This window comes from Scyliorhinus canicula, chromosome 4 (assembly GCF_902713615.1).
Source record: "Scyliorhinus canicula chromosome 4, sScyCan1.1, whole genome shotgun sequence".
Classification (NCBI taxonomy): domain Eukaryota; kingdom Metazoa; phylum Chordata; class Chondrichthyes; order Carcharhiniformes; family Scyliorhinidae; genus Scyliorhinus; species Scyliorhinus canicula.
Window position 1 is genome coordinate 53,274,640 of NC_052149.1, and position 16,814 is coordinate 53,291,453.

Genomic DNA, 16,814 nt, shown 5'->3' on the forward strand with positions numbered 1-16,814 from the left:
TTTCTGTTCCTACCCCCACCCCCCGGTCTATTGTTTGCCTTCTTCCCTCGTCTATTGTGGCCTATTCCTGTTATGTTGGTGTGGTACTGCTTCCCATGATTCTTTTGTTGGGCATGGTTGGGTTCCATGTCTCCCTGCCCCCCCTCTTACTCCCCTATTCTAGCCCCGGCCCTCTTTGCTGTGTTGTGGCTACCCCCTCCTGTTCTTTGGCTTTTTAGTTGTTGGCTACAAACAGGTCTTGGAACAACCGAGTGAATGGCTCCCATGTTTTGTGGAAGCCCTTCTCCGATCCTTGGATGGCAAATTTAATTTTCTCCTTCTGGAGAAATTTCGATAGGTCGGACAGCCAGTCTGCAGCTTTGGGTGGTGCTGCTGACCACCAGCCGAGCAGGATTCTCCGGCTGGCGATTAGGGAGGCAAAGGGCGTCGGCCCTCCTCCCCATTAATAGATCTGGCTGTTCTGAGACCCTGAAGACTGCCACTTGGGCACGACTCCACCCTCATCCCCACCACCTTGAACTACCACCATTGGGCTCATTGAATATTTATTAGGTGGCTAGGGCCTGGAGGGAGATCCCTCTGCAGGTGCCCTCCTCCATAAGCACTCACTCGGCTTCTGGCTCCTTTATTCACCCCTCTCCGCGGTTGCTGCCGAGGTAATATTGCATGTTTGGGAGGGCTGCCCCCCCCCATGGATCTAGTTTTCTGCAATACTCTCGTTGGGATCCTTGCGTTCTCCCCGCCTCACACAAATGCCATTAGCAATTTGTCTAGTGAATTGAAAAAGGCTGTGGGGATGTAGATCGGGATGGATCTGAACAGGAAGGGGAACCTGGGCGGTATGTGCATCTTGATTATCTTCACTCTCTCCGCCAGGGAGACGGGAATATGTTCCATCTCTGCAGGTCCTTTTTTACTTCCTCCGTTAGGCTGGTCAGGTTCCACTTGTGGATCCCTGTCCAGGCATGAGCGATTTGGATCCCCAGGAAGCGGATTTTGTGTTGGGCCTGTTTAAAAGGCAACCCCTCCAGCCCTGCCCCTCCCCCTTACGGATAGATCTCGCTTTTGCTCAGGTTAAGTTTGTAGCCCGAGAAGACTCCAAACTCTTTTTTTTAAAAGTAAATTTAGAGTACCCAATTCTTTGTTCTACAATTAAGGGGCAATTTAGCATGGCCAATTCAACTACAAGTCACATCTTTGGGTTGTGGGGATGAGACCCACGCAGACACGGGGAGAATGTGCAAACTCCACGCGGTCAGTGACCCAGGACCAGGACCGAACCCGTGTCCTCAGCGCCGTGAGGCAGCAGTGCTAACCAGTGCTCCACCAGTGCTGCCCGACTCAAAACACTTTCAAGAGCGCCATGATTCCTTCCATGCTGCTTCGCGGATCTGAGATGTAGAGGAGCAGATCATCCGCACAGAGCGAGACTGTGTGCTCTCTATCTCCTCTCCGGATCCCTTTCTAGTTCTTTGCTGCCCTAAGTGTGATCGCTAGAGGTTCGATCGCCAGGGAGACAACAGCAAGGATAGCGGGCTCTGTGCAGCTGGAAGTATTTAGAATTGGTGGTATTTGTCTGTACACTCGCCATGGGAGCACTGTACAATAGTTTCACCCAGGCAGTGAACCCTGTTCCAAGCCCGAACACCTCCAGTACCTCTGAGGTACTTCCATTCGGCCCTGTTAAAGGCCTTTTCTGTGTCCAGGGAGACAATCACCTCAGTTCTTCTCTCACCGGATGGTCTCATGATCACATTCAGCATGCGCCTGATGTTCTATGTTAGCTGTCTATCGTTGACAAAACCCATCTGGTCTTCTACTACCACCTCTGGTTTGCAGTCCTCCAGCCTTTTGGCTAGGATCTTGGCCAGTATTTTCATGTCTGCGTTTAGCAGCAAGATGGCTCTGCAGGAACTGCATTCTGTTAGGTCTTTATCTTTATTGGGTATCAGCAAGATTGAGGCTTGTGCTAGCGTAGGCGGCAGGGTGCCCCTCACCAGTGAATCTGTGAACATCTCCCGCAGGTGCAGGGCCAGCGTGTTGCTAATTGTGCTTTTACTTAATTTGCTCTGTTTAATCACCTTGCTCTAGAGTCGCCAGGTAGCTTTCTGATACCATCACGAGGTTCAAAGGCAAGTGCTGATCAATAAGTCAATACACCAGTTAGTAAGTTTCAAATCAAAACACATTTATTATATACACAGTCAATCACTATTCATGCATAAAACTCTACTTACTAGACTATCTCTAACACTAAAAGGCCTATACTTAGCTTTGGAAATGGCCTTTTGTTCGATTCTGAGGCTGCAGGCTTCAAGCTGGTATGGACTAGTAGCTAGGAGCGCCTATCTCGTAGCGTGCGTTGACTGGAGACTTGGTTGGTGCAGCTGCTAGGCAGGTCTCTTGTTGTTGAGAGTCACGGTCAAGAGTTGTTTCGAGCTGCTGCGAGACCCTGCCAAGAAGATCGAATTGAACTTGGGGACTCTGTTTTATAGTCCCCAGGGGTTTTGCGCCCTTTTGGGCGGACCCCGGACTTGGTTCTAATTGATTGGACTAAGTTCTGATCATTTGAATCGATTTCTCCAATACTGGAGCTGTTCCCTGATCGCTGGCCGGTTCCTATGTGTCCGTTGACCTTCCTTTGTCCTGGCTCCCGCTGGCGCCGGGAAGTCTGGTTTGGTCTCGATTACTCTTAATGTTACCAATTGTTCCCGGGGATCGCTCATTAATATGCAGATAGTTGCTGGTTTCGGTTCTGTCTGGGTCTTTGCAAGTCTTAATACACAGGAAACCTTACACCTGCTTGTTTCCCTGTGTCTGGCTGATTTTCCCTGCATTCTTTGCGGGTCTCCATTTTGGAATCGGGAAGTGGCCAACCCAGATGGCTACAAGCGCCGTTGCAAATCTTTTGCAGAGGTCCACCGGGAAACCGTGCGGTCCTGGTGCCTTACCCGCCTGCATGGAGCTAATACTCTCAATGACCGCTCCCAGTTCTAGCGGTGCTTCCAGGCCCCATCTCCTATCCTCCCCCACAATTGGCATGTCCAGTCCATCGAGTTACTGCTTCATCCTCAAGTCTCCTGCTGGGGGCTTGGAGGTTTACAGCCCCGGTAGAAGGTATTGAATGCCTTGTTGGCCTTTTCTGGCTCCGCTAATAGTTTGCCTTTGCTGACCCTAATCTGGGCTATTTCCCTCGTGGCTTCATGGTTTCTTAGCTGGTGAGCCAGCAAGTGGCTGGCCTTGTCTCCATGTTTGTATAGGGTCCCCCGTGCCTGGCGGAGTTGGTGCACTGCTTTCCTTGTGGACAGCAGGTCAAAGTCCATCTGTAGCTATTTCCTCCACCAGCTCTACGGTCAGGGCATCGGGTTATCGCCAGTCTACCTCCAGTATGAAGTTGACTAGCTATTGCCTAGCCACCCTCTCTTCCCTATCTCTCCGTGCTTTGTAAACTATAATTTCACCCCCTGATCACAGCCTTCAGCGCCTCCCAGAACGTGGAGGGTGAGACTTCCCCATTCCAGTTATTAGTAACATACTCGCCTATGGCCTGTTGATTTTTCTCGCAGAAAGCCTTATCGGTCAGGGGGGCATTGGGCACGGCCCGTCTCTAACCTCACATCCATATAACGTGGTGCGTGGTCAGAGATTTCGATTGTGTAATATTCCACTCTTACTAGCCCTGGAAGCACCGATTTTCCCACTACAAAGAAGTTGATCCGTGAGTTGACATTATGTACTTTGGAGAAGAAGGAGAGCGCCTTCTCCCCTGGGTGGGTGAACCGCCATGAGCCCACTGCCCCCTTCTGTTCCATGAATAGTTTGAATTCTTTCGCCATGTTGGAGGTCCTTCCCATTTTGGAATTTGACCTGTCCGTCCGTAGGTCCTTTACACAATTAAATCCCCCCACCTTTAATGCCCTTTTACATCCCCATTGCAAGTCAACCTAATCTACCATTAGCAAAATCCCACCAAAATATCCATACAAAATTAGTTTTGGCTTCATCCATTATAGTCCCCATAATGTCAGTGGATTCCCGTTGATCTATACTCCAAATCATATTATTTATTTTGATGGCTTTGTCCACTTTTTGCTGAAAGTCTTATCATTGTGTTGTATAAATTGCAATCTCTACAACTGCGCTGCACAGGCTGAAAGAACTTCTGCTGCAGAAGGTTTAAGTGTGCATTAGGTTTCTATTATCACAGCCATACAATAGGCATGATGTTAGGATATATAATTTAGAATTTCACCAGTTCCTGCCATTTATGTCCAGGGCATATGATATGCACTGCAGTGGGAAATGATCATTGAATTTAGAGGACGATGTTCTGAAAAAAGCTGTTTAAAATAAAAGTTTGCATTATTACATACTTGTCGCGATAAAACTGTGAAATGAGTTTTATTTAATGTGTAAAGGAAGAGCATGCTGCAATAAGTAATTTTCAAGCTGATATGCACAATATAACATGGGCTCATTTTAATACAAAACCTTACTACTTTTTCTAACCAATGGCGTAGATTGGTGTTCTCAGTACACTGGAGTTGTGAACATTTGTGAGAACGGGAATTGTTAATCAGGGCCAATTAGCACTTTGTGTACGAAACTGGGGATTGGAGACATTCTTGCACATTAGTCACCAAATGCAAGTGAGAAAAATGGGTGGCGGAAGAACACGGCTCAGGCACAGAAGGAGAAAGTATGAGGAGAGGGGTAGGATAGTGGTAATGTCACTGGACTAGAAACCCGGAGGCTCAAAGTAATGTTCTGGGGATATGTGTTTGAATCTCACCACAAAGCTGGTGGAATTTGAATTCAATTAATAAAATCAGGAATATAAAGCTAGTCTCTGTAATGGTGACCATGATTACTACAATTGATTGTTGTAAAAGCACAACTGGATCACTAATGTCTTTAGGAATGGAAATCTGCCAATCTTGCCTGGTCTGGCCTACATGTGACTCCAGACCCACAGCAATATGGTTGAATCTTAGCTGCCCTTTGAGATAGCCTAACAAACCTCTCAGTTCAGAGGGCAGTTAGGGATGGGCACCAATTAATTGCTGGCCTTGCCAGCAGCACTCGCGTTCCCATGAAATGATAAAGAAAAAATGTACCCACAGTTGCTCATTCATAAGAGATTTGAGTCGAACTTTGACGATTCTGCTAAGAATTGGGGAAAATTATGAAAAAACAAAGTAAAACAGGGAGTTGATTAGAGGCAGATGTCTGGAGAAGTTATGTGATACGAATTTGCCTATCAGTAGAAAACAAGTATTTTAGATATAAGATTAGAGAAAACAATGAGGCTGTAGAGGTGGTAACTTCAAAGTGAAGAGATAAGGCAATGGACATGTACCAGCTAAAAAACAACTCTCAGGGTTAATATATCAAAGGGAAAGAAAGAGGTAAACTGTAGAATCCTAACTAATGAAAGAGCGAGAGAGATCAGAACTGTAGCAAGTTGCAGATTTAGTCTCCTGAAAGGAGCAGCTTTCACTGAACCTGAAGACTTTTTCCCCAGGCATGGTCATCTTTTAAAAAATAAATTTCGAGTACCCAATTCATTGTTTCCAATTATGGGGCAATTTAGCGTGGCCAATCCACCTACCCTGCACATCTTTGGGTTGTGGGGGTGAAACCCACGCAAGCACGGGGAGAATGTGCAAACTCCACACGGACAGTGACCCAGAGCCGGGATCGAACCCGGGACCTCGGCGTCGTGAGGCAGCAATGCTAACCACTGCGCCACCGTGCTGCCCCGGCATGGCCATCTTTTTTTTAATAAATTTAGATTACCCAATTATTTTTTCCAATTAAGGGGCAATTTAGCATGGCCAATCCACCTACTCTGCACTTTTTTGGGTTGTGGGGGCGAAACCCACGCAGACACGGGGAGAATGTGCAAACTCCACACGGACAGTGAGCCAGAGCCGGGATCGAACCTGGGACCTCAATGCCATGAGGCGGTTGTGCTAACCACTAGGCCACCGTGCTGCCCGGCATGGTCATCTTAACCAGCTCGTGGTAATTAGTTGCTGGACTTGGCACATAAAGTTACTTAAAATTAGATGTCAAAGTTCAGCTTAATGTAGGTAGTTGGGGACAAGGAATAGCTTCATGTAAAACTATGTTTGTAATAGTCATCAGTATGCTTAAGTGTCATCGCATATTATAATCCTTGCCGTGTGTTTTGTCTTTCTTTTAATAAATATTCTTTATAATTGTTCACACTCTGACTGGACTGTTCCTCACTGGGTTATATACCATTCCTCACATTATACCAAAAAAAACAGAGTATTTACAAACAAGTTACCCTTCTGGGTTTTGGATTACCCTAACATTAACATCAATGTGGTTCGTAACAGTTCTCTCTGCTGACACTTGGGGGAAAAATGGTCATTGTACAAGGAATCTGTGCATATGGCTTGAAAACAACATAAGTTGCTACTTCCAGGATGAAAGGGATAAGATAGGGATAATTAGACTGGAGATTGAAAGTAAAAGATAACCTTTTGAGTTCTTCATCTTTTGGTATTAAATTTATGTTCCACTGATGTTGTGATTCTTGCTAAGTAAGTTTTGATGGTTTTTGCTATTGAGCAAACATGTCTCTACAATGAAAGATCACGTATTTCAGGAATCACGAATGTCACCTTTTGGCCGTAAACAACTGATAATAGCAATTTGTTTCCAGAACTAGCCTCCAGTATTTTTGAAAATGTTGCTGTTGGCTGTCATACACTGTGTTTTTATCTTTAGTAACACGATCAGAATACTTATTTTTAAAAATTTCTTTACAGCTTTCAAGTGGAAATCCATTATATGAAAAGTATTATCGTCAGGTAAGTTATGCTTTGATTTGTGATCAGAGCATGTGACAGTAGCACTTGTAAATCTTTGAACACATTTAACCTTATAGACTATTCAAACAAATTATGTTATGATAAACATTTGAATACTTGTAAATTCAAAGTCTTGAGTTTCAAAATTATTGTAACATTGTTTGCTTACAAAACAGTCTCCATAGATTGTTTCAGAGATCTACATTGTTCTGTTCCGTTTATGTTTATTTTTCTCTCTTTATCTGAAGGTCTAATTCAAGTAATGAGATGTTTTCACAGTTGGTATAGCTTTTGGTACCTTTCTTTTGGTACCTTTCCCAAATGACTACATCATACATGTGTCTGGACCGTGAATAGTCGCAATCTATTCAACCATTGAGGACATCTACAGAGTCCAATCCTTCTTGCTACATACATATCTGCTTATATGCACTTTGTAGCAGGGGTCAGTGGATAGCAATCATGTGTGGAAAATCTGGCTGATTATTTTTTTATTTCCTCTGTGGGCCAAGAGTACTGAGATGAATTCTATTGCACAGCACAGGTTTATCAGGTGATGCCAGTCACAGAATTATAGAATTTACAGTGCAGAAGGAGGCCATTCAGCCCATCGGCTCTGCACCGGCTCTTGGAAAGAGCACCCACTCAAGCCCTCGCCTCCACCTCATCCCCGTAACCCCACCTAACCTAAGGGTAAATTAGGTATGGCCAATCCACCTAACCTGCACATCTTTGGTCTGTGGGAGGAAACCGGAACACCTGGAGGAACCCCTCGCAGACACGGGGAGAACGTGCAGACTCCGCACGTGACCCAAGCTGGGAATCTAACCTGGGACCCTGGAGCTGTGAAGGCACTGTGCTACCCTGCCGCCCATTGTGCTTACCGTGCCGCCCGGTGATTAGAAATACGTTATGGAGAGAGACATGAGATACTGGGGACTGGTTCATTAGAGCAGAGAAAGCTAAGAGGAGAATTGAGGAGGTTTTTATATGTTGGGATATGAACGAGTGAAAAAGAAAAGGCTTGCTGGAGAGATGATGAGGAGTGTTGTTGGGGCTGCATGCATCCAGGCAAGTGGAGAGTATTCCATCACACTCCTGACTTGTGCCTTATTGATGGTGGACAGATTTAGGGGAGCCAAATTTCCAGCCTTCGGCCTGCTGCTATTATTGTTGCAGTTAAGGCATGGCTGCTGGCAAATGCAGAACTGCCCAAATTCCAAATTGATGATTGAAACAGCTGCTAAAACAATTTTTGCAATTTGTATGTTATGAGGAGGTTTTCTGAAACCAGGAAATTATGTCTCTGACCAATTGTGATGATTATCTGTAGAGAAACAGTTAAAATACTTTTTAAAAAAGTTCCAAAAGATCTTAACGTAAACGACACTCAGTTAAATATCCCTTTCCTGGACTTCCGGTGGCGGCCATGGAGGTGTAGGTCGCACATTTGATAGCTCCTGCTTGTAACGGACTTTTGGACCTCCCCCCCCCCCCCGGTTTTTTTTCAGATTTTATAGAATAAAGCAGTGAAGATTGAGACAGTAGGGGGAAAGCCCCCTCCGATGTATGGAGAATTGGACCAGAAGTGGCTGTGTGAGACAACAAAGTCCTATAAGGGAGATGCAAGCAGAGCTGATAACAGGAGACAGCATGGCGGAGAGCAATGGCCGCGGGGAGACGACACAGTGGTCAACGGAGCAGCTGGTGAAGTTTTTAGAAGATTGCTTCGCCAAGCTGAAGAAGGACTCGCTGGACCCGATTTAAAGCTTTGATTGATCAAGTGGTTCAGAATCAGGAAACCCACGGTAGAGCGATCCAGGAGGTCGAACAAAAGTTGTCCGAGCATGAGGAGTATATAACCGTGCTGGAAAGCAAGGTGGAGGTGATGAATGACCGCCAGAAAAGAATGCAGGAGAAGCTGGAGGACCTGGAGAATAGGTCCAGGAGGGCAGAATCTCAGAATTGTTGGCCTCCCTGAAGGCAGTGAGGGATTGGATGCAAGGGTCTATGTGACGGACATTTTGGAGAAGTTGATGGGGGCTGGGGTGTTCCCTCAGTCCCTGGAATTGGACAGAGCGCACAGAGCCCTCGCGAGGAAGCCCAGAGCGAACAAACCGCCGAGGGCCATGGTGGTACATTTTCACCGTTTCATGGACAAGGAACATGTTTTGCGGTAGGCCAAGAAAGAACGGAGCAGCAAGTGGGAGAACTGTGAGTTGCGCATTCATCAGGACCTGGGAGTGGATTTGGCCAAGAGGCGAGCTGGGTTCAATTGGGCAAAAACGACCCTCTTTAAGAAGGGGGTGAAGTTCGGGATGCTGTACCCAGCCCGTCTGTGGGTCACAGATGAGGAACGGGACTTCTACTTTGAAAAGCCAGACAAAGTATGGACCTTTATTAAAGAAATGAAGCTGGAGGCGAATTAAAAGGCACTGAAGCCTTGGAGAAGTACTGTGGCAGCGATCTGTGGTGCTAGATTGTAAAAATTTAAGTAGCTCTATGTGAACTAATGGGCTGTGTGGATGGTTTAAATTGGGTGACTTTTTTCTAAAGTGATTGTTTCTTCACTTTTTTTTTCTGTTGTTTGTTTACTGGGGAATGTGATGCTTTTAAAATGTTTATTCAGGTCTACAAAATTATGTCTACAAAATTATGAGGGGCATAGACAGAGTGGATAGTCCGAGGCTTTTTCCCCAGGGTAGAGGGGTCAATTACTAGGGGGCATAGGTTTAAGGTGCGAGGGGAAAGGTATAGAGTAGATGTATGAGGCAAGTTTTTTTACACAGAGGGTAGTGGGTGTCTGGAACTCGCTGCCGGAGGAGGTGGTGGAAGCATGGACGATAGTGACATTTAATGGGCATCTTGACAAATACATGAATAGGATGGGAATAGAGGGATACGGACCCAGGAAGTGTAGAAGATTGTAGTTTAGTCGGGCAGCATGGTCGGCACGGGCTTGGAGGGCCGAAGGGCCTGTTCCTCTGCTGTACTTTTCTTTGTTTTTTGTTTGTTTGTTCTAGGTTGGGGGGAGAGGGGAGAATACAATAGGGAGACAGACTGCTTGGTGCCAGGGGCGGGACCTATCGAGTCAGCATGGGTCAGCTGACTCTCAGAAGCGCAGTGGGGGGTGGACAGGTGTTAAGCTGGAGCTTGACTTGGGGGATTGGGTTTTTAGTGTTTTTGCTAGGGGGGAAAGGGGGAGAGCTGCTTTGCTGATGGGAGGAACTGTTACTAGGGGACAAATGGGAGATTGGGAACGGCGACAGGCCCAGTGGGGACTCGAGGAAGCGGAGGGCGCGAGCTCGAGGTTGGCCTAAAAAGGGTGACGGCTAGTCGATGGGGGCGGCGGACGTGGCAATGCTACAAGAGACACACCTAAAGGTTACAGACCAGACGAGATTGAGGAAGGGGTGGGTTAGCCAAGTGATCCACTCGGGACTGGATTCAAAGACCAGGCGGGTAGCGATCTTGATCAGCAAATGTGTGGTATTCGAGGCAGGGAGAATCGTGTCAGACAAGGGGGGTTGGTACATAATGGTGAGTGGGAAACTGGAGGGGTGTGAGTGGTACTTCTGAACATATATGCTCCGAATTGGGACGACGTGGAATTTATGAGGCGGGTGTTAGGTAAGATCCCAGACTTAGAGTCACATAACCTGATCATGGAAGGGGACTTTAATACAGTCATTGATCCGGATTCAAAATCCAGGACAGGGAGGAGGCCGGCTGTGGCAATGGAATTGAAGGGTTTTATGGAACAGATGGGGGGAGTAGACTCATGGAGGTTTGCACGTCCAAGGACGAAGGACTTTTCCTTTTTTTCACATATCCACAAGTTATACTCTCGCATCGACTTTTTTGTTCTGAGCAGGGTGCTAATACCGAAGGTGGTGGATACTGAGTACTCGGCAATCGCAGTGTCGGATCATGCCCCGCACTGGCTGGATCTACATGTGGAGAGAGGGCAACACCCGCTGTGGAGACTGGATGTAGGGTTGCTAGCGGACGAGGTGGTCTGTGAGCGGGTTAACAAGTCCATCAAGAACTACCTGGAAACAAATGATATGGGGAGGTCTCTGCAGCGACGCTCTGGGAAGCTTTGAAGGCAGTAGTCAGAGGGGAATTAATCTCGATACGGGCCCACTGAGAAAAGGTGGAATGGGCTGAGAGGGATAGATTAGTGGAGGAGATAATCCAGGTGGACAGAAGATACTCGGAGGACCCGGATGCGGGGTTACTGAGGGAGCGGCGCAGGTCACAGGTGGATTTGGGCTGTTGACCACAGGGAAAGCGGTAGAACAGTTGAGGAATACGGGGGGGGGGGGGTGGCGGCGATCTACGAGTACTGGAAAAGGCAAGCAGAATGTTGAGGCAGCAGGGAGATAGGGAGAGTAAAGAGTAGAGGTGGGAATACGGTCCTGGACCCAGTTGGGGTGAAAGATGTGTTTAAGGACTTTTACAGCAAATTATATGAGTCGGAACCCCCGGCTGGGGTGGAGGGGATGAGGCAATTTCTGGATCAGTTGAGGTTCCCGAGGGTGGAGGAGAACCTGGTGGAAGGCTGGGAGCCCTAATTGAGATTGAGGAAATAATCAAGGGGCTGGAGGGCATACAATCTGGCAAGGCCCCGGGGCCCGACGGCTACCCGGTGGAATTCTATAAGACGTTTTCAGAGATATTGAGCCCACTGCTGGTGAGGACATTTAACGATGCAAGAGAGAAGGGAGTCCTCCCCCCAACAATGTCACAGGCCTCGATTTCATTGATCTTGAAACGGGAGAAGGATCCGGAGCAATGCGAGTCAGACAGGCCGATTTCTCTACTGAATGTGGATGCCAAACCGCTGGCTGAGATACTGGCCACGAGGACAGAAGACTGTGTCCCGGGGGTGATAGGGGAAGACCAGACGGGATCTGTTAAGGGCAGGCAACTCAAGGCCAATGTTCGAAGGCTTCTAACGAGGGGGGGGGGGGGGGGGGGGGGGGGGGGGGGGGGCGCTGGAGGGGGTGGATGGAGTGGAGGAGGATGGTGGAGCACCGGGTCTCGCTCTACGCAGGTGACCTGCTCTTGTACATTTCAGACCTGTTGGAGGGGATGGGGGAAGTAATGTGAATCTTGGGGGAATTTGGCAATTTTTCGGGGTATAAATTGAACATGGGGAAAAGCGAGATGTTTGCGATCCAGGCAAGAGGGCAGGAGAAGAGATTGGGAGAGCTGCCACTTAGAATGGTCGGGAAGAGCTTTCGATATCTGGGAATCCAGGTGGCCCGGAAATGGGAGGTACTACACAAGTTAAACCTACCCCCGTTAGTCGAACAAATGGAAGGGGACTTTAAGAAATGGGACATGCTCCCGCTATCACTGGCGGGGAGGGTACAGACCGTGAAAATGACAGTCCTCCCCAGATTTCTGTTTGTCTTTCAGTGCCTCCCCATCTTGATCCCTAAGGCCTTTTTCAAGCGGGTAAATGAGATTACTTTGGGCTTTGTGTGGGCGAGTAAAACCCCGCGAGTGAAGAAAATGTTGCTGGAGCGCAGTCGGGAGAGAGGGTGGGTTGGCGCTGCCGAACTTCCGCAATTACTACTGAGCGGCTAATATAGCCGTGATCAGAAAGTGGGTAGTGGGGGAGGGGTTGGCATGGGAGCGGATGGAGACGGCATCATGTGGAGACGACATCATGTAAAGACAGCAGTCTGGGGGCATTGGTAACGGCACCTCTGCCATTCTCGTCGGTCTGATACTCCACAATCCGGTGCTAGCGGCGGCTCTGTGGATCTGGGGGCAGTGGAGGAGATTTAAGAGAGTGGAGGGAGCATCAATTTGGACCCCGATTTATAACAACCACAGGTTTGTACCGGATAGGCTAGATGGCGGGTTCCGGAGTTGGCCAAGGGCAGGAATTAGAAGGATGGGGGAATCTATTTATAGATGGGAGCTTTCCCAGTTTGAAAGCTTTGGAGGATAAATTTAAATTGCCAGCAGGGAATGGTTTTAGGTATTTGCAGGTGCATGACTTCCTGAGAAAACAGGTGCTGACCTTTCTGCTGCTGCCGCCACGGGGGATACAGGATAGAGTAGTTTCCAGTACCTGGATGGGAGAGGGGAAGGTATCGGATATTTACCAGGAGCTTTTGGAGGCGGAGGAAACTCCTGTGGAGGAGCTTAAGGGCAAGTGGGAGGACGGGCTAGGAGTAGAGATAGAGGCGGGTCTATGGGTGGATGCCCTAAGCAGGGTTAATACCTCCTCATCGTGCACCAGGCTTAGCCTGATCCAATTTAAGGTAGTCCACCGGGCACACATGACATTGGCTAAGGTGAGCAAGTTTTTCGGGGTAGAGGATAGGTGTGCGAGGTGCGTGGGAAGCCCAGCAAATCATGTCCACATGTTTTGGGCATGCCCGAAGCTTAGAGGGTTTTGGCAGGGTTTTGCTAAGGCAATGTCCACGGTGCTAAAAACACGGGTGGTGCCGATTCCGGAAATAGCGTTCTTTGGAGTGTCGGATGATCCGGGGGTTCAAGGGAAGAAAGAGGCTGACATCCTGGCCTTTGCCTCCCTGGTAGCCTGGAGATGGATCTTATTGATGTGGACGGACTCAAAGCCCCCGAGTGTAGAGACCCGGGTTAGTGACATGGCTGGGTTTCTCAGTTTTGAGAAAATAAAGTTTGCGTAAGAGTGTCAATGTTAGGGTTCTCCCGGAGGTGGCAGCCGTTCGTCGACTTTCTGGGAGGAAATTAAAATGTCAGCAGGTGCAGTGTTCCGGCGGGGGGGGTTGTTGTATGGTTGAGGTGTGTGAAGATTGAGCTGGGGGGGGGGTAAATGTTTATTTTACCATGTTGATGTCACTGTTTTTGTTACTGTTATAAAAATTTTCAAATACTATAATAAAATATTATTATTCAAAAAAAAATCCCTTTCCTGCTGATAACTGTCCTTGCAGATTTTGAAATCGATAGAATCCAGTGATTTCACCACATAATTTTCTTTTGCTCTTGGGGTGTCCTCTGAGCCTGTGACAGTAACTGATCCTGCAGGCCTGGCCTTGTCCACATGCCTTCTGGGAGATTTGACCAACTAAAACACTGTCTTCTGAGGGATCTAAACTGCTCACACAGGCTTCAGTGTTTTCTTAAATGCATTGCTTCTCTTTGATCTCTCTCTCCTCTGTTGTTTCATCGTCAGAAGTTCCATTTTCCCACGACTGATCAAACATCTTTATTTTAAAAAGTAAACTTTACCTTATCTTTGCCTCACTTGCATAAGTTCCCCTTTGAACAAAAACAACCCATTTCAAAACAACATTGCCATTGCCTTATGTAAATCATTATTAAAGTTCCCCTTGGTTCATTAACATATCAAAACCACTTCTTATGAATGTTTAGATCCTTGCATTTTCTCTGCCTCTTTATCCAATTTTACACCAATCGCACTGCCACCAGCCTGTTTTCCGGTGTATATGAAATATCACAGGGATGTCACCAAAAGAAAAACAAGGGGCAGCGCGATAGCACAGTGGTTAGCACGGTTGCTTCACAGCGCCAGGATTCCAGGTTCGATTCCCAGCTTGGGTCACTGTCTCCACGGAGTCTGCAAGTTCTCCCCGTTTCTGGATGGGTTTCCTCCGGGTGCTCCAGTTTCCTTCCATAGTCCAAAGATGTGCAGGTTAGGTGGATTGGTCATACTAAATTGCCCTTAGTGTCCAAAAAGGTTAGGTGGGGTTACTGGGTTACGGGGCTAGGGTGGAGGGGTGGAGGTGTGGGGCTTAAGTGGGATGCTCTTTACAAGGGCTGGTGCAGAGTCGATGGGCCGAATGGCCTCCTTCTGCACTGTAAGTTCCATGTTTTATCATAGTTCCTCATTTTTCTGAAAAGAGTATATATAGAGCTAGTTCAGTTCAATTTCTGGTCAATGGCAACCCCTCCCAGGATGTTGATAGTTGTGGAATCAGTGAGGTCCTGTGACTGAGTTAGAAAAAGAAAAGTCAAATGCGGCATAGAGCAGATGTAAGAAAATCATAAAATCAGTGGAATGTTCCACTGCAGTAAACTGACAACTCAGTACACTGAAAAGTGTACTTTAGATCATCAGATTTGGTGAGAGTAGCCGATGTGTTGTTTTAAAAAAAAAGTATTTTTATTGAAGTATTTTGTTTTAATAAATAATGCAACAAAGCCACAAGAATGGTATAAAGCAGCACAAAAATGTCCCAACATATATGAACACAGAGGGGATAAGGGGACCAGCAAAATAATTGGCTCAGTAGTCATTAGACTCAATTTGGTGCCTCTATGTATACATGTCACCAGAGAACAAGGAGAGAAGAATAAGCCATGAAAAAAATGTTAAAATGGTGCACATCTTTCGACGTGGCGATTGCTCTTAATGGCCACAAATGTTCGAAATAAATTTTTTGTGCCATGTTCAGACGCGCACCAGAACAAATCTCCCTCAGCTCCAGCAGCACCAGAGGCCCCATACTCGTGACACACTGTTACCCGCTCCCTCCGGATATCAGACACATTTGCACCCCTGCAGAAGCAATCATGGATTCTTAAACCCCATCTGACCAAAAATAGAAAAATGCAAAGAAAATACGCGAGAGCCCCAGTTCTGGAAGGATGTACCACGCAAAGCCACATAATCTCATAGGCTGCAGAATTATCATCATTCCACATATTTATACAGAGAGGACCAGCAGCTATAAATTCAGATTATGGGCAGTACACACGCACAAGGAAGAAGGCCCGAGTAAATCCAAAAACATTAGACTGACTAGCACTGTATGCCCTTGCAAGAAGCATATTAGGGGACAGGGCAGAGCTGCCTCAATAAAGACAAATACACTGCCTCCCCATGGGAGACCTAACCACAACAAGGAAAACATTCATGAAACCAATTTATGGCCATCCAGGGGAGGGCACCTAACCCCCCCACCAAACCTATCCCTTAACTAAAGAAGGGCTCCGGCAATGCAAAGACATAGCATACAGACTCTCACTTCAACACATTAAACAGGGATAAACTGACCACACCCAACCATGCACTTCCACTCATTTCACCCCACTCCAATAGCGCTAAAAAGGCAACCACAAAAAAGAATCAGAAGGAACCCAGTCCCCTTCAGGATACATGATCTGCATAGGGCTTCGAAGGAGACAAGTATGGATTCTCAAAATTCAAAGCTACAACAAAAAATGTAAAATGAAAACGCGATACGAGTAGCACTAACTGCGAGCCATCTTCAGTTCAAGTAATCTAATCCTCACACCAACCATCTACCCATCACCCTGCTATGGCTCCACTCATCTTCCCTGTAAATAAGGGGTGTCTAAAATGCCCTCTCTTCTCATGGATGCAAGGATCACAGCACATAGTAAAAGGATAAGACGGTGCACAAACCACATAACACTTTAACAAATCAATATGGTTTTAGCTAAAACTAGATAACAAATGATCCTTGCTCTTGTGCTCAAACATCGTACACCATTATCAGGAGAAAAGGCAACAACATGAAATCAACAACATAATCACAAGGGAATGAAGCTCAAGATTATTGACAAACTGTAGAATAATAACCCCATCTATGTTGCTTGGAAATGCATGGCCATGACAGAATCATTGAATAACACTCAGGATCTCTCAGATATTCTATTTTCACCTCCACAAGCTGTCATCCTGATATCCGGACAGCCAGAAACCCAGGCCCAGGGGTGGAGGATGACTTGACATGGCTAGCCACCACAAACCGCACATGACGAACATAGCAGGCACAGCAGCATAAGACCAATGGTCGGGGTCTCCACCCAATCCCATGTGTTGATGACCAGGTGCAATGCGCTCCATCGAACCTTCCCTCAAGGATACTGCACAGCTCACCAAAGTGAGCACCAAAAACCCGCATCACCGAGCTGAGGTTATCATTCAGAACATCGTTCGCAATGGCAGTCATCCCGATGCATACAGCACCT

At 47.0% G+C, this 16,814-nt stretch overlaps 1 protein-coding gene across 2 annotated transcripts in view; it reads left to right on the top strand.

Moving 5' to 3' along the window:
- eps15 (epidermal growth factor receptor pathway substrate 15) overlaps positions 1-16,814 on the top strand; it is a 234,586-nt gene that overhangs the window by 22,391 nt on the left and 195,381 nt on the right. For both annotated transcript variants that reach the window (XM_038794268.1, XM_038794267.1), the window contains exon 2: positions 6,804-6,845. In XM_038794268.1, coding sequence (XP_038650196.1) covers positions 6,804-6,845 — 42 coding nt within the window. The remainder of the gene's footprint in view (positions 1-6,803; positions 6,846-16,814) is intronic.